Below are 16,381 nucleotides of genomic sequence, written 5' to 3' on the forward strand. Positions count from 1 at the left end.
TTATATGTACTAAACTCAATATATTTTTGTAATAATATATTTTTACAAGCTGCAATTTCTTCTCTCTTTTTCTTTTTTATGTGACATGAATCAGAAACCAGCCCACTTGCAGCCCAATAGTTGAAAATTTGGGGCGGCCCAGGCTCAGCCCATTATCAGCTGACTGAACTTCCGATGTACATACTCCGATCTTCGTTTAAGCTTTAGCATTCAATCCTTCCTTCTTCAAACGCTGCATTTCGGTCGATTTCTGGGATCAAGGTACTGTTCCAATCTCTATTCTCAGCTCGATCAATCGACTTCTAGGTTAGATACAACCATTTGGATGCTAGGAAAGTAACGAGAAAATGAAAGAAAATTTTGAATCCTGAACTTTTCACCATCTAGGGCTCAAGAATACAGAAATTTGCACTTAAATCTGAAGCTTACATGACACTTTGGCCTAGTAGGTGTTTTTCTTTTAATTAATTATTATTGGCAGTAAAGAAAGTGAAAGAGGTAATATTGCAATTTTTTTTCCCTTCATTTTCTTGGTAATCAAACGGAGCGTCGGATTTAAATCCGAGTGCTTTACAACTCTGGAATGCTATTGCTGGAAATTTTAAATTTTAGGGTTTCTTTTTTAACAGCCTGGAACTTTTGCCAGTTTGGATTACAACTCAGACTGAATTTTTTGTTAGATTAATGGTCTTTGCCATCTGGGGATGTTTTCTTGTATAAAAATAGGTTTAGTTTGGATACAGAGAACATATGAAAAAAGTAATTAAAATTTATTCAGAAAAGCAATTTAAAAAAACTGCTCCATGTGGTTTAGCATTTTTCTTTGTCATGGGGTTCCCAAGAGAATGGAAAACTAAATTAAGAAGAATAATTGTAGCTTGTTTGGGCTGCTTTCTTGAATTTTTGGCGCCAAAAGAATGGAGAAAAAAGGGTTTCAAATTGCCTTTCATTTTTTTTTCCTTATCTTCTTGGCATCTCATTTCTGAGCAATCAAACAGTGTTAGGGATTGAAAAATCTTTTTATCTGATTTAAGTAAAGATGCAAACATCTACCTTCTGAATTTATCTTATTAGCAAATAGTACACCAGTTTCCTATTAAAATATTGTATTATACTAGGGTTGATTGCATGTCTCAATGATGAAAGATGATTCTCTCGACAACTCATAGTTTTGGCTCAATTCTAACTCCAAGCCATTCAACAAGACCATACACGCCTCACTTGAATGCGGTGTTGTCAAAATTGAGCCAAGCTTCACAGTTCAGCATCTCAGTAACTTACAAAGAAAAAAGATTGTAAGTTGTTTCATCTTGCAATGTCAATAACTCCTTTCGGCACTGTAGAGTATCACCACATAAAAATTGTAAAATTTCATTTCTTTGTTTTGCTTGTGTAGATGTGAATGCTTTGATTTGTATAATGAGCTAGTTCCATATGGTGAGGCATGGTCTTGGCAGAAATCAATTGTCAAAGAGAAGAAGGCATTGATTCAAAGGAATCAAAATTGTTCTGATGCATTAATTATTCTACAACATCCCCCTGTTTTTACACTGGGTACTGGTAGCTCTGAGGAGTACATGAATTTTGAGATAATTGATGCGCCTTATGATGTTTATAGAACAGAACGTGGGGGTGAAGTTACATATCATGGGCCTGGCCAGGTAATTTTTCCAATTCCCAAAGGTTGTACGTGATAAATATCTGATGTCTGCATGTTTGCTTTAAGCTATTATTCTTAGTGTCAACTGTTTGTATATAGGAGTTCGGTTTGCAATGTCTAACTCAAGTTTGTGCCATTTGATAAGGACAGAAACATTCTGTTGTTGACATTTGACATTCTTTTCAACTTAAATCACCATCTCTTGACTATCACCGTGCAGGAATTGCCTAGTGAAAAAAAAAAAAAAGGTTAACATTTTATGGTTAGACAGCTGGAATTTCCATTGTCTAAGGTGCCCTGATCTTGAAATGAAGAATCTTAATTTTCATGTGAAGAGTGACAAACATGTTGGTGCTAGTAACTTTTAATTATATATATAAAATAACAGAAAAAAGGTTAAATGGTTTCTCATTTCTGAAGCATCCTTTTCATATTGTTGATTGGGAATACAAAACTTACATGTATGCTTATAAAAAAATCTATACTTACACAATTGATTTATTTTGTTGTGTTTCTAATTTGGTTTTCCATTCTTTCTCATGGTTAATCTGGAATTGAACTTCAAACCTCTTGTTTAAGCTCTGAATCAATTGACTATAGGTGAAACCTTTCTTGTTGCACTTATGCCTCACTTTTTATGCATGTCTGTTGCACTGTAGCTAGTTATGTACCCTATTATCAATCTCCGAAATCACAAGATGGATCTGCATTGGTACCTCAGGGCACTTGAGGAGGTAGTCATTCGTGTTCTGTCCACTACATTTTCTATTAAAGCTTCTCGACTTGAGGGTTTTACTGGCGTTTGGGTTGGTATGCTTCCTAACCCTGTTACTTATATAGGCGTGTACATATGTATACATGGATATATATTTATTTATTTGTGTACGCACATATATTTGTTTATTTCTTTATCTGCTTGTATGTGTGTCTAAAAGGACAATAACATCTTCTAAAAAGCCATGAGTAGGAAAATAGGAATATCTAGATACATAGAATATATGTATAGAGTACCAATTTCATTAATCATTTTCCATTTGTCTAGGTAATGTAAAACAAATTTTGTAAAGGGAGTTCTTTCAGGTGCATGGTACCTCTGAGGTCAAAGTATCTTATGAAGATAAAACTAGAACTCTATGGCTACAACAACAACCTTCACTACAAAGTTGTAATTTCTTTCTGCTTTCTTACCCTGTTAACAAGTAAGATTATTCTGCTAAATAAGGAAACTGTTGTGGGTATTTATTTAATTTTGAAAAGTTGTTTTTTTGCAAAATAGATGGTAATATTGCCCCATTCACCTCTACTGTGGCATGTAAATGATTGTTTGCATTCTGTCATTTTTGTCACTTAGTTTGTAGGCTTTATGCCTTTTTAAATAAAGTTTGTTCAAATCAACACAGCTTTAATTGTCGCCTTTCTCATGATCTTTCTTTTCGAATTTACTTCAGGGGATCAGAAACTAGCAGCCATTGGGATACGAGTGTCTCAATGGATAGCATATCATGGCTTAGCACTGAATGTCACCACAGACCTTACTCCCTTTCAGCTGATAGTCCCATGTGGCATAAGGAACCGTAAGATTGGAAGCATTAAGGGGATTCTTGGGGAATTTGGGTCATCCAATCGATGTGGAGCATCAGATATCAATTATATTGATGATTTTCAGTTGATTGATATCACACACAAGTCTTTGATAAAGGAGTTTTCTGAAGTTTTTCAGCTTGAACTTGCCCTTAAGCCCATCTCCATGTTGTAAACTGCAAAATAAACAGCACTCATCCACTGGAGAATTTGTTTTGCTAAGAAATTGAAAACAGCATGTCTATTTCATTTAGGGTGGGAAACAAATAAGTTGGTGGATTGAGTATTTTCCTGGCATTACCTCTCCGTGGATTGGAAGTTGAAGCAACACAGCGCGCCTCAACAAGCTTGTAATCTTCGATCCACTTAATCTTGTAATTCTATTGTTTTCTTTAATTGTACATTGGGTTGTCATGAATTCTAATTTTGCAGAATTAAAAAATGCTGTCATTCTGTCAAAGGGATGATGAAAATTCCATGTCATATAGCATGCTTAAATTATGTAAAGACAAATTGAGTTTAGCAAATTTTCTACATAGTTGTTGCTGCAGGATGTTTGGATTGTCTGAACTTCTTTTTGGTGTTTACTCTTACACCTCAACTTCACATATCTAGTTTATTGTTAAATTCATATCTTTATTTTGATGGGTTAATTTTACTTACCTCCCCAAAGATTTTGGTTAAATACACTTAGCCACCATTAGTTTGAAATTTCGTCAAATACTAAGCCCTTCTCATTAGTTAATTTCACTCACTTCCTTTTTGACCCAAATTAAGAGAGGTATGTGACAAAATTTCAAACCAATGGTGATTAAGTGTATTTAACCCAAACCTTGTGGGAGGTGAGTGAAGTGAACCCTTATTTTGATTTGTTAAATCCGTTTTTTTTTTTTTTTTTTTTGTTACTAATCTATGGTTGTTAAATCATGGACTTAAGTTTTGTATAAATGTTTTACTTTTTAGGGAGTTTGAACCTTTCTGGATAATGTTGGGTGGTGCTATTTCATGTAATTAATTTGGGGACTTGAGTTTGAATGATTCTAAATGCATGTTTTAATAAAGATTTGAAAATGCTTCTGCATATTTAACTGTATCTTAGAGCATTCTCAAATATCAGTTTCTGAGGCTTTTTTACGATTCTTTTTTCCAGTCCTGTATTATCAGTATGCTCATATATCCAGTACCTCAGTTCTTGGCTTTACATCACATAAAATGTTGTACTTTTCTTCTAGATCTGCAACTCTGCAACCCATATGGTGCATTTCATCGAAGGACCATTTAAGGATTTACTTGATTCGTCGTATGAAAGAAAAAAATGTAAGTATTTCCTGCTGTTAATTTGTTCTCATTATTGTTGTAATCAGTTACATCCAAGGACCACCTAAGGATTTGCTTGATTCACGGTATGGAAAAAAATATAAGCATTTCCTGCTGTTAATTTGTTCTCATTATTGTTGTAATCAGTTGCATAGTGCATCTGCCAACAGGATATGATTTTATCTCATGCCTAACTGAATTGTCAATTTTTTGCAAGTATCTGGGAAAAACCTTTATTGAGTTGAGGAAAAATCTCCATTGATGGTGACTTGATGTTAAACCATTTATTGATGGTTCTATGTATTGGAAATAGCAATGGAGAGTGTGACTCCATGTCTATCTAATAACATGGTTTGTGTGCATATGTTCTTGTTCTTGCTGCAATGAGCTGTGCTCCTCAAGCAGCACAATAGGATTTTATCTTGCACCTAAACATCACACCTGTTTTTCTTGTTGTGATTAGGATTATGTGCATCAAACAGTATGCTGTGAATATATACCTAAATAGACAGGCATGGTAAAATTTCTGAGGTTGGTTTGGCACCTAATGCTGTTTTTGGGATCAGGTGAACCTTGTCTTAGTATACTAGATGTATGTTTGTAACATGATACAAGAACTGCAAAGAAATTCAAAATTGCTTGTAAAATTTGAAGTGACTATCTTGCATGCATCTGGAATGGTTAATTCATCCTTTACTTGGAAGACATAGAATATGCTTGTCTATGTTTGGTCTCAAGTACCAAGAAGAGAAAAAAAAAATTGATAAGTAAAATGATTTTCTTATGTTTAAGTACGTTGTGAAAATATAAAAGAAAGTAAAGAAAATGTACGTGTTTTCAAATTATTTAATCTTTTATATAAAATAGAGAAAAATAAGTTAAAAGCGAGACTTCAAAACCTTCTACACTTTTTTATTTGTTCTATTTTTCTTTTTTATTTTATCGATTTCATTCCCCAAATTTTGACGAACCAAAAATTACCTTGAAGTGTTTCACAATGGAAGCATATTTTAAAACTTCCCTCGTCGAAATATTATCTTGAAATTTTGATTCTTCCTTTCTAAGTTTCATTTTGAGCATTTGTTTTGTTTTTGTTTTTTTTGAATTTTTGGTTTTTATTTATTTATTTACTTTTTTTCAAGCAAGCTGGTTAGCATTTTACATTGGAGTTTTCGATAGCTTATAAAAAAAATAAAAATGATAAAACAAACATGAGATACTAAGGGCCCATTTGGAAAGTAAATTTTAAATTGTTTTTTGTTCTTCAAAATAGAAAACACTAAGATATGTTTGCTTCTATAAAGTTTGATGGAATGAGGGAAAGAAAATAAAATAGAAAAGTAAAAAGAAAGGGAAGTGAGTAAGTAAAATTAAAATTAATAAATTATTTTAAATTTTTTTCGCCTATATATAATTTTAATAATTTTAATTATATATATATTTTTTTAATAAAACTATGAAAAAAATCTATTTTCTTAATACTTTTTCACCGGCCAATCATAATTTCAAAGAATATGTTGAACTATTGTTCTATGTTTTCAAAAGTTGTTTGTTTGTATTCTCAAATGGTTGATGATATTTTTCGAAAATAATTTAATGATGTTTTTATGTGTATTTTCTAATGTTAATTGAAAAATAAAATACATCTAGAAAACTCAAGAAAAAAAAAAAAAAAAGGGAAAAGAAAAGGAGAATAAACCCTCAGTGTGCTGTCACACACAAGGTTTTTATGGTGCAGCATGAAAGGTATATTTTTTAGTCGAAGGAACTTTGATTTTTGGGAAAAATTATTTATAAAATTTTCTGTAGGAAAATTATTTTTATTCCATATTTAGATATTTTATTATTTGATGCTAAATTTATTTGATAAATTTATTTAATAATATTTTGTAATAAAAAATGAAATAAATTTATTTTTATTTCATATATATATATATATATATATTTTTTTTTATGGGTGAATATTAATATTATTTACTAAATTTAATTAATAATATTTTAAAGATATTAGGAGTTATATAAAATATATAATTAAAACTAATTAGGTACTAACCGAGTTTCTGTAAAAAGGCGGAAAGCCAAGCCGGCCCAGCCAACGCTTCCACCCGTTTCTTCTAGGGTTTTTGCTCTTACACTCTTGCACTCGTAGAACTCTAGCTCTTTCGCCATGGGGAAGAAGAGAAGCAAGTACCACAATCCTCAACCCTTCCTCGCCGATGACGGTGTGGCTTCATCCAAGAAGCGTTCCAAGCCGGCCAAGCATCACCAGGCTGAAGAAAAGGTGCTTAACACTCCACTCTCTCCTTCTCTCCCAAGGAAACGACGTAGGTTCTTTGTTGTCTCTCTTCTTACATTTTCTTCTACATGTAATTGCAGATGATATCCTCTGGTATGAGCTCAAAAATTTTGAAAGAAGCTCTGTTTCAGCAAAAGGAGATCGAAGACGAAGCCCGGGACCAAAACCCTAATAGTTCCTTCTTCGCGGTCGAAGAAGAACCGGCCAAGGACGAAGAAGAGGATGTCGACGATTTTGCCGGATTTGACGACACTCAAAGCCATTTTGGCGGTTATGAGGTGGGTTTGATTCGTCAAATTTTACTTTTGTTGTTGAGAAAATGGTTAGGAGGATGGCAATTTTATGGTATCTCCGTGGGTAATGATACCTTCAGAATTTGTTTTCAAACATTGTACATTCCTGGAACTGGAGGTATGGTACCTCTGCTGTGTGCTAAAATTACCGGGAAAGAAAAATTATAACTTTCTGACCCATGGTAGGAAAAGTTCCAAATTCCACCCAATTGAGCTTAGTGCAAGACTTTTGGAAACCAAACACAAGGTAGATAACGAGATATGTTATTTTCACACATTTTCTCAGCAACCAAACAGAGTGGTATGCCGAGTTTTTTAGTTGATTTTTGTGTTTTATGAATTGTAGGAAGAGATTGATGAGGAGGACGAGAAATTACTGGAGGTTTTCCTTTCAAAGAATGCTGGTCCAGAGCGAACGCTAGCGGATGTCATTGCTGAGAAAATTAAAGAAAAAGATGAGCAATTTTCCTCAGGTGGATTTGGAATGAGTATTTTTTAAAAGTTACCATAATTGTCTGTCTTGTTTCATTTTCTTCATTTTAGATAATATTGTTTAAAGTGCTTCTACTTCTGCAAATTTTGGTTAATTGTGGGTGGAAGCAGCATTTTCACTCCTAGTATGAACTTTAGCACTATCATCATCTTGGAAAATAGGACTGATTTTTGTTCTCAAACACAGGAACAATGGCCTAATAGAATGTCAGAATCCATGTCTAATAAGGCATTTCCAAATACTGGTTCCAAAAACATTTTCTGAGAAGTGATATTTTAGGAAAAGGTTGAAATACTGTTGTTGACTTTTAAAAAGTATAAGGACTTGATCAATTGAAAACGATCCTAAAATAAAAATGCCATTGTTTTTGTTTCTGAAAATAAAAATGTATTCAAACACCTAATGCGCTGCTATTTTCTTACATACTGATTTGTAATTAAAGATCGTGTGAACTTGTGTTTTGGACCCTTCTTGAAATAACATGATGATTATGATGGTCATTATGTTTTGCATGAAACTGAACTACTATAAGCATTTTCAGTCTGTTGGGGACTTTATATCGGTATTGAGTTTCCACTTTAAATAATATGCTTACATCGTTACTGTTAATAACAACAAACAGTTTTTTATTTATTTTTATTTCCTGTGTTAGTATTCATTGGATCTGTTTGTTAACAGAAGTGCGACCTTTGCCGAAATTGGATACCTCTATCATTGATTTATACAAGGGGTATTTCAGCTGCCTTTTTCTCATGATTCTAATTGTTTGGGTTATGTAAATGAAAAGTTTGTTAAAAGTTGGCATAAATGTAATATGCAGAGTTGGCAAACTTCTTAATAGATACACTGCGGGAAAACTTCCTAAGGCTTTCAAACATATTCCTTCAGTTCAACATTGGGAGGAGGTCCTGTACCTAACTGAACCTGAGAATTGGTCACCCAATGCAGTGTACCAAGCCACTAGGATTTTTGCTTCCAATTTGGGTGGGAAGAAGGCAGAACGGTTTTACAGGCTTGTCTTGCTCCCACGAGTCAGAGAAGATATCCAGAAGAATAAGAGATTACATTTTGCTTTGTATCAAACTTTAAAGAAGTCTTTGTACAAACCTGCCGCCTTCTTCAAGGGAATATTGTTTCCATTGTGTGAGGTATGCATCCTTCAAGAAAATTTGTTTGGTACTAAATTTTTAGTTGATGTTGTTTCATTCTTGTTTCCATATTTGTAGAGCTATTCTTCAAACTGCTGGCTTATGGTGTTCAATTTGGCCTCTTGTTCTAATTTATGAGAATTACCGTTTCAATCATGCAAATTTTTTTTGGAAGAGTTCTTCATGTTCCTTTATTATTTAGTATGTTCCAAGTGTGTTGAGAAATATAAAAATGATTCCATACTAGCAGGGAAATGGTTAATTTAGGTGGTATTTGGGTACACTTTCCATTTTTTTATTTTAAACAATAGAAACTCTTATACAAAAAGAAAAATTTACCTTGTATTCTTAAAACTCTTTTCTAAATTTTAAAATTTGGAGGGAGTGAAAAATTTCACTTAAATTTCCAAAAGGGTTTTCAAATACATAAGGCACTTACCTATTTTTGCACACGAATTTCTACATTTTATATAAGGGTTTTGATTTTTAAAAACAAAAAATAGAAAATGCATCTAAACATGCACTTAGTATTATTAGAATTTTTTGTTTGTAGTCTTCAGTTGCTTATTTTTTATTTATATATAACATGGTTTCAAAAGTAGATGCAGCAGTCTTATTAACGACTCTAATACAGCCAGATATAACTCAGTATTGATTATGCACAAAAGTTTTGATAAAATCATCAAACCACCATATATATTATTTGACCACCTCCTCCTTCATTGTGATAGAACAAGGGAGGTGTGGACCTTGTTCCTCTCTTTTTTTGGAGTCTCTTGGGTTTTTCCGCGTTCGGTTAAGGAAACTCTAATAGGTTGGAGAGGTTCCCTTATGGGCAAGAAGAGGAAGGTGACGTGGCTTTTGGGACCGTTATGCTTGTTTTGGGTCATTTGGAAGGCTAGAAATTCAATTGCTTTTGAGGACGGGGTGCTATCTATACAAAAGCTGAAAATTTCCTTTGTGTATTTGCTATGGTCGGAAACCAAAGTGTGGATAAAAGATGTTCCTTCGACCTTATTAGATTTTATAGATTGGGTGTGCATGTATTAAGGAAGAGGGTTTTTTGTGCTTTCATAGAGGGGTGGGTTCTTTTGTAAGGGGGTGAGTTGTTTTTTCTATACTGTAACAATTTGAGTCGCTTCTTTAGCGTCTCTTTTTCAATACATATATCACTTACTGATCAAAAAAAAAAAAATCAGAGAAAGCACTAAAGCTATGAATTGGTGGAAAAAAAATTATTAAACAGCCATGTAATTTGAATTAGTTTTTTCGATACAGATTTCATTCAATGTTTGTAAAACAAAGGCTTATGCTTGATTTGCAGTCAGGAACATGCAACCTTAGGGAAGCTGTCATTATTGGAAGCATTATTGAAAAGGTCTCCATTCCTGCTCTACATTCAAGGTATGTGTTTGTGCGTGCATATTTGATTGGTTTGTTCTTCTGATAATGGGTGTAAACTACAGTTTGTTAGTTGAAGTGGTTTGGTATATGGGTGACAAAGGTAGCATTAACCCAAAAAGGAAGATAGATTGAAGATCCATTGAATGAAATTGGAGTCTTTTTGTGCACAAAATTTGCCATATCCCATTTAATAGCATTGAGCATGTACCTTCTTCTTCTTATTAATTTTTTTGATAGACAACAACAACATTTATTAAAAAACCACCAAAGAGAGGGGATGCACCCTATGCATATGGGTAGTAAACACAAAACATCAAAACACAACCACCAAAGGACAAATACAAGAACAACCTACAAAAAAGCCAAGTTGACCACAAGGGAGAGTATCTAAGAAGAGGCTCTCCATTTCCAATGAAGCATGGGACCACTCCAATGGGGATTTAGTGAAGAACTCCTGCAACCTTTGATCTAGAAACTCTTCTTCATTGAAAATACTTAAGTTAATACTCTTTCCACATACACCAATACAAGCAAGGAGGAGCCATATGCTAAGCCGTTCTTCTCTTTTTATCCAACCCCTTAAATTTCCACTAGAGTTTAACATATCTCACTGAAGCTATGTCACTCATTTTAGTGCAAAGACTGCTAAGAAAAGTGTTCATAACACTCTTGTCTTTCCACACTGAATCAAAATATAATCGACTTCTTCATTGTCTTTACAAAGGTTGTATCTATTAACCATTGTCCATCCTCTCTTCATTAAAATATCTTTAGTCAAGATTTTCCCCTAAACAACTTCCCATGTAAAAAAAAAAATACCGTTCTTAGGGGATCTTGGAATGCACATATCTCTTTTGTTGGGAATAACATATTACAACACATAAGGAGTTGTAGAACAATTTGACATTGAATTAACCCGTCCTATCCTCTTTCTAAAGTAAAGTATCCTCTCCTTCTTGCACTCTCATAGGATAAATAAGATCTAGAAGTTGGGTCAACTCCTCCATCTCCCAATCTTGGAAGGACCTTCTAAATTGAACCAACCAATGGCCTCCACCTTCTCCTCCCTCCCTTAAATATGTGACTACAGCGCTCTTGGAAGAAGCTATTCTCCAAAGCTTAGGGAACACATCTTTTAACCTAATCCCCTTTACTCATTTGTCCCTTCAAAAGTTTGTTCGTCTACCATTTCTAATTTGGATAGCTGACCCAAAACCAAAGTCTATCCATCCTTTTCTAATACCTTTCATTAGCTTAAGGACTCCCTCATCCCCCTAGTATTCCATTTGCCTCCAACTCCCTGAAATTTCCATGGATGATCTTCCTCTAGAAGTTTTCCCACTCAAAAGCAAACCTCCACAACCATTTCCCTAGCAAGGCCTGATTAAAGACATCTAATCTTCTTAATCTCAACCCTTTGTGCCCCTATCCTTTTGCACATCTGACCAGCTCACTAGATGAATCTTTCTTCTTTCCCTAATATCTCCCCTACAAAAAGTCTCTTTGAATTTTCTTCAATTTGATCCTCATTTTTCTATGAATTGCAAAGAGGAACATAAAGTAGATTGGGAGACTCGATAGAGTACTCTTTATAAGTAGTCTTCCTCCTTTGGCAAAGAGACATTTTTTTATAATATATATATATATATATATAGTCTTCCTTGCTTGTCATACATTGGGCAAAAGTGCGATATTTTTTTTTTACATTTGCTATAATAGCTCGGTTGCGAAAGATGAGAGAAATTCATGTATGTGGCTACAAATTTTAACCTAGTTTCTGACCTGGGCTGACATATTTTATTGTTATAATTCCAACATTCCCTTTCTTAAATTGGCAATCAACATGCCATGCCTGTTAGCGAGTTAAATTGGTACTAGGCAATCTTCAAACAATCTATATGTCAAGCTGAACGGTCACTTGACACAGTTATTTTTGTTTGTGCTCTTATTTGGTGACTACAAGTTAAACCTGGATGTGCTGGTAAACTCTTTTTCACTGTTAAAGTGAACAATTATGTCTTAGAGAACGTTTCCTTCCATGCTAAGGATTTTCATTCTTGTTTCTGTATTCTGGTGCAAGCTAACTTTTATGTGTGCATGGCAGTTGAAGCTAGCTTTTGTATTCTGGTGGATGCTAAAGATGTTTTGTGTACTTCTTGATTTGTTTATCTTCTAGCTATTGAAATTTGTGTCTAAGATTAAAGTTCTAATGCATGCTGGAGATGTCTAACACATTTTTTAAATGGGTTTACAGTGTTGCATTATTGAAGCTTGCAGAGATGGAGTATTGTGGCACAACAAGGTATTCATATTATTTACCAGATATTGAAGTCATGGTTTGTCTCAGAGATGTACACAAGTGTATCTGTATAAAGCTTTTTAGAATGGACTTTTTGGATGTCCAGGTAGTCAAATGGTTCATGAATTGGCTTATGGTGAGGCTATCTGGTAACTAAAAGATTTGGCTTTAAGAAGGGGCCTATGCTTATTTTCAGTACAATTTCCTTTTTGAAAGCCAAATTTGTTCCTTGTTTTCTAGGGTCATGAATTGGCTTCTGTTGACTCCTAGTATTGTGTGGTGCTTGAAGCTTATAGATTTGGGAGTTCTCAAACTTGTCTTGGGCATGGATCACCAATTGTAATCACAGTGTAACAATGAATTATAAACCCTAATACCACATGATATAATAGTATCCAATTCCTCAATTTAAGGTGAACAATCATCAATATCTTTCCAAGGGATGCCACCATTGGGACAGGGTTCTGATGGGAAATAATTGTCCACAGCACTGGTTCTTGTCAAAGAACTTTGCTTAGAATATGTTTGGCACTCTTCCCTTCGTATGTATTCTGTTCAACATGATGACCCACCTATAATCCTTTGGCATCATGCACTGGCTTTGGATATATCATTTTGCTTTAGATGATAAATTGTCTAGATGTGTGGCACCCATCTGTCACAAGGACAATAAAATATTTTAGTTCCAAGAACACAGACACACATATTTGCTATGAGACAATAAATTGTTAGGCCACCTGTAACAGTCATGATAAAAATTTTTAGTTCAAACAACACAGAAATTTGACTGAGAATTTTGTATGTTCTGTTGCAGCTATTTCATAAAGATTCTCCTTGACAAGAAGTATGCTCTGCCATATCGTGCAGTTGATGCTGTTGCAGCTCATTTTATAAAATTTATTGAGGATACAAGGATAATGCCTGTGATTTGGCACCAGTCACTTCTTACATTTGTTCAGAGGTTAGTATTTCATCCAGAAGTTCTGTTTCTTTCCCAACACTAGGTTATGAAGGCTTAACATTTATCATAATAAAATTCTTCATAGAAAGCCTTTCTATAGATTTTTTTTAATAGAAATGCACTCTGGTTTGCATATTTTAGTGTCCATCTATCTCGTCTCTATGTGGCTTTCTTCTTTAAGACATGTGCACGTACTTTAGTGATGTCATTTATACAAACAATGTGACTTCCCCCTATGGAAATAGAAATTGAAGAAAGTTAGAAGTGTTGCACTATAGGAAGTCACCATCATTGTATGAGTCCTCTAGGTTTGAATTTTGTGTTTTTTTCATGTAAGAATCACATATGAACAATGTGGAATTTAATCATTTAAAAGCACTAATTTTGCTGTTATATCAGCTAGTTCATCCACCAGCAATCCCTGTTTATCATCAACGATGTGGACCACCTTTAGCCCACCACGTCTACCACATCACCTTCTTCTTCTCTATTTTCTTTTGATCTCTCCATCTCATGCTTCATTTTTTTTCCTGTTCAATGTACTTCTGTAGACCAAGCATGTTCTAACCTAATATGTTCTTATCGTATTTTGTTGGCTAATATGCAACTAAAAGGTACTTTTCTTTTTATATCTTATGGCATTTCAATCTGTTTATGCTTTTCTGAGCACGAATCATTGCATTAAAATAATGTGCACCAGTCTTTTTGCTCATATATACTTGTCCTATATGATATTCCTTACAGGTACAAAAATCAACTGAGGAAAGAGGATAAAGATTCCCTTAAAACTTTAATTGAAAATCAAAGACACAAACTAGTAAGAGCATTGCCTCTTATGTTGCTGCTGCTGCTTCTTTTTCTTCTTAGCATTCTTCTTTTTCCCAATTTCTTGCAAAATGGTTTGATTGCATTCCTATCTAAATGTAGGTTACTCCTGAGATTAGCAGAGAGTTAAACAATAGCAGGAATCGTGGTGAGAAGGAAGATGATCTTATGTTAATCTATATCCTTTGATTAATATTCTCTGTTGATCTTTGTTTCAAGTTTAATCATTTTCCATGAAATTTTGTCAATCTTAATATCTAATATTTAAGTTTATGGTTTAGATCAAATTAATTTATGATCATGTTGTTTTCAATGTTCCAATATAGAAAAGCAACTATCCAGGAAAGACAGTGATGTGGTAATGTACTTTAAAGTTTCAGTCTATAATTTATCTTTTAAGTTTGAAGTTTCAATCCAACTTACAAATTTCAAGGCATATGCGTTCAACTGGAGTGGCAAATTCTTCAGTTGTGTTAAACGATGCTTGCCAGATTGTAACCACAGCAAGAGGTTTTGAGAACTTTTGTAGAGAAGGTAGAAACCCTTAATTAAAACAAAAAGAGAAAAACAAAAGAAGAGAGTAGCCTATCTGTGTTGTTTTCTTCAAATGCCCATTCCATATGAAAGTCTAGTATCTATTAGATATAGAGGACCAGTAGTTTAAATGGTTGCTCCCTGATAAACTCAGGCCAAAGCCTAGTAGTCCACTATAGTTTCATAATTTTGTATCAGGTTATGATATTACAAGTTTGTGTGTGATGTGTTTCTTATTTCATACAAGCTATTAGTCCTTAAGTTACAAAAACTTGCATTGGATGGACCTACATCTTTCATTTTACTCCTCTCTTCCCCTTGGCTTCAACAAACAGATGCATTCTTTATTTCCTTAACTTCTCATTACCATCTCCTATTTCTGTGATCAATAAAACAATAGAAGAAGACAGGTTTGATATTCCAGATGTTCCAATGGAGGAGGACTAAATGTTCATTTTCGGTGACTTTCTCATAATATTTATTTTTTGGTGAGATTCTGCTTCCCCCGATATTATTTTCTTTTTCTTGTTCTTAGTTTTATTGTTAAGAATTGAATATTATAATTCCGACAAAGATTTCAAAGCATGTGTGTTTCTTATGGGTCTCCTCCCAGCTGCAAGTTGCTGGATACAAAAATTGTCTTTCTGCACACCGGCATATGGTTGATTTAAGTTTGGGAAATTAATGGAATGTTACGTTTGTATTGCAGGTTCTTGGGAGTCAAAGTACAACATCCCTCCTATGGTTATCTGTTTGAGAGGTTTACAGCATCTAGTTTGGTCATTTAATTATTGCTGATTAGAGCTTTATTTATAAAAATTATATCAATTTTTTTTCTTTTGATACCTGATTTGTATCACAGAATTGAAGTTTGTGTTTGGAGGTTTTGGAATGGAAATTTTGATGAAAGAAATTGTTTTTGGCTTAGGTAGACAGGTTCTGGGTTCTATTGTGTCAAATCTAAACATTATTTTTTTGTTTGGGCATTATGGATTAGTAGGATGTGATGCCAAATCCATGACTTACCATTTACACAACAAAGGAAAGTGGAACATCCATGGGTGCTCTTACACAGGATCCAAATTCAAAAGAACTGCAGACTGCAACACATGTGCTAAGGTAAACCCATGGCCATCCATGGGTGCTCTTTGCTGCATTGGTCAGTCTGGTCTTGAGAACCAAAACCACCTTCATAAGGTAGATACTTATGTCCTTGCATGAGTGGCTTACTCATCTCTTCTTGTACACTGTTTTCACCGCTCTGTGGATCCTGCTTGGTGTTCATATCTCCCACTTAGAATCCAAGTGGAAGCAGATATGTGAGGATCTTGAATGTGGGTTTCTGGGTTGGAGATTCCTGATGTTGCAAGGAGAGATTCTTTTGTAGAGGTTCTAGCTGGGCCTCAGTTGGATTTGTCAAAGAGAATACGAGCAATTTGTGAAGGGAAAAATCGAGAAGGTATTGTGGGTAAATTATGGCCTAATGTTGGATACATGAAGTGTGTTTGTTCTTCTTCCAAATGCAGCTTATTTGAGTTTCTTCCATTTGGTATGTACGAAATGGGTGTTG

The 16,381-nt window shown here is 34.2% G+C and overlaps 2 protein-coding genes across 2 annotated transcripts; both read left to right on the plus strand.

The window, feature by feature from the left end:
* The first annotated feature begins 113 nt into the window (after nt 1–113).
* On the plus strand, nt 114–3,794 carry LOC100251103 (biotin/lipoate A/B protein ligase family-like). Its single transcript, XM_019221040.2, has 5 exons — nt 114–261; nt 1,119–1,295; nt 1,397–1,661; nt 2,320–2,470; nt 3,109–3,794. Exons 2-5 carry the CDS (start codon nt 1,147–1,149, stop codon nt 3,414–3,416), a joined length of 873 nt encoding a protein of 290 aa, XP_019076585.1. The 5' UTR covers nt 114–261; nt 1,119–1,146; the 3' UTR covers nt 3,417–3,794.
* LOC100256263 (bystin) lies at nt 3,476–15,742 on the plus strand. The gene is made up of 14 exons (XM_002272504.4): nt 3,476–3,591; nt 4,474–4,558; nt 6,629–6,839; nt 6,935–7,132; nt 7,494–7,620; nt 8,319–8,370; nt 8,461–8,788; nt 10,113–10,192; nt 12,447–12,494; nt 13,306–13,452; nt 14,197–14,269; nt 14,380–14,455; nt 15,179–15,299; nt 15,521–15,742. The coding sequence occupies exons 3-13, from the start codon at nt 6,726–6,728 to the stop codon at nt 15,256–15,258; spliced, it is 1,323 nt and encodes a 440-aa protein (XP_002272540.1). The 5' UTR covers nt 3,476–3,591; nt 4,474–4,558; nt 6,629–6,725; the 3' UTR covers nt 15,259–15,299; nt 15,521–15,742.
* The last annotated feature ends 639 nt before the right edge of the window (nt 15,743–16,381 follow it).

The sequence above is a fragment of the Vitis vinifera genome, chromosome 7 (assembly GCF_030704535.1).
Source record: "Vitis vinifera cultivar Pinot Noir 40024 chromosome 7, ASM3070453v1".
Lineage (NCBI taxonomy): Eukaryota > Viridiplantae > Streptophyta > Magnoliopsida > Vitales > Vitaceae > Vitis > Vitis vinifera.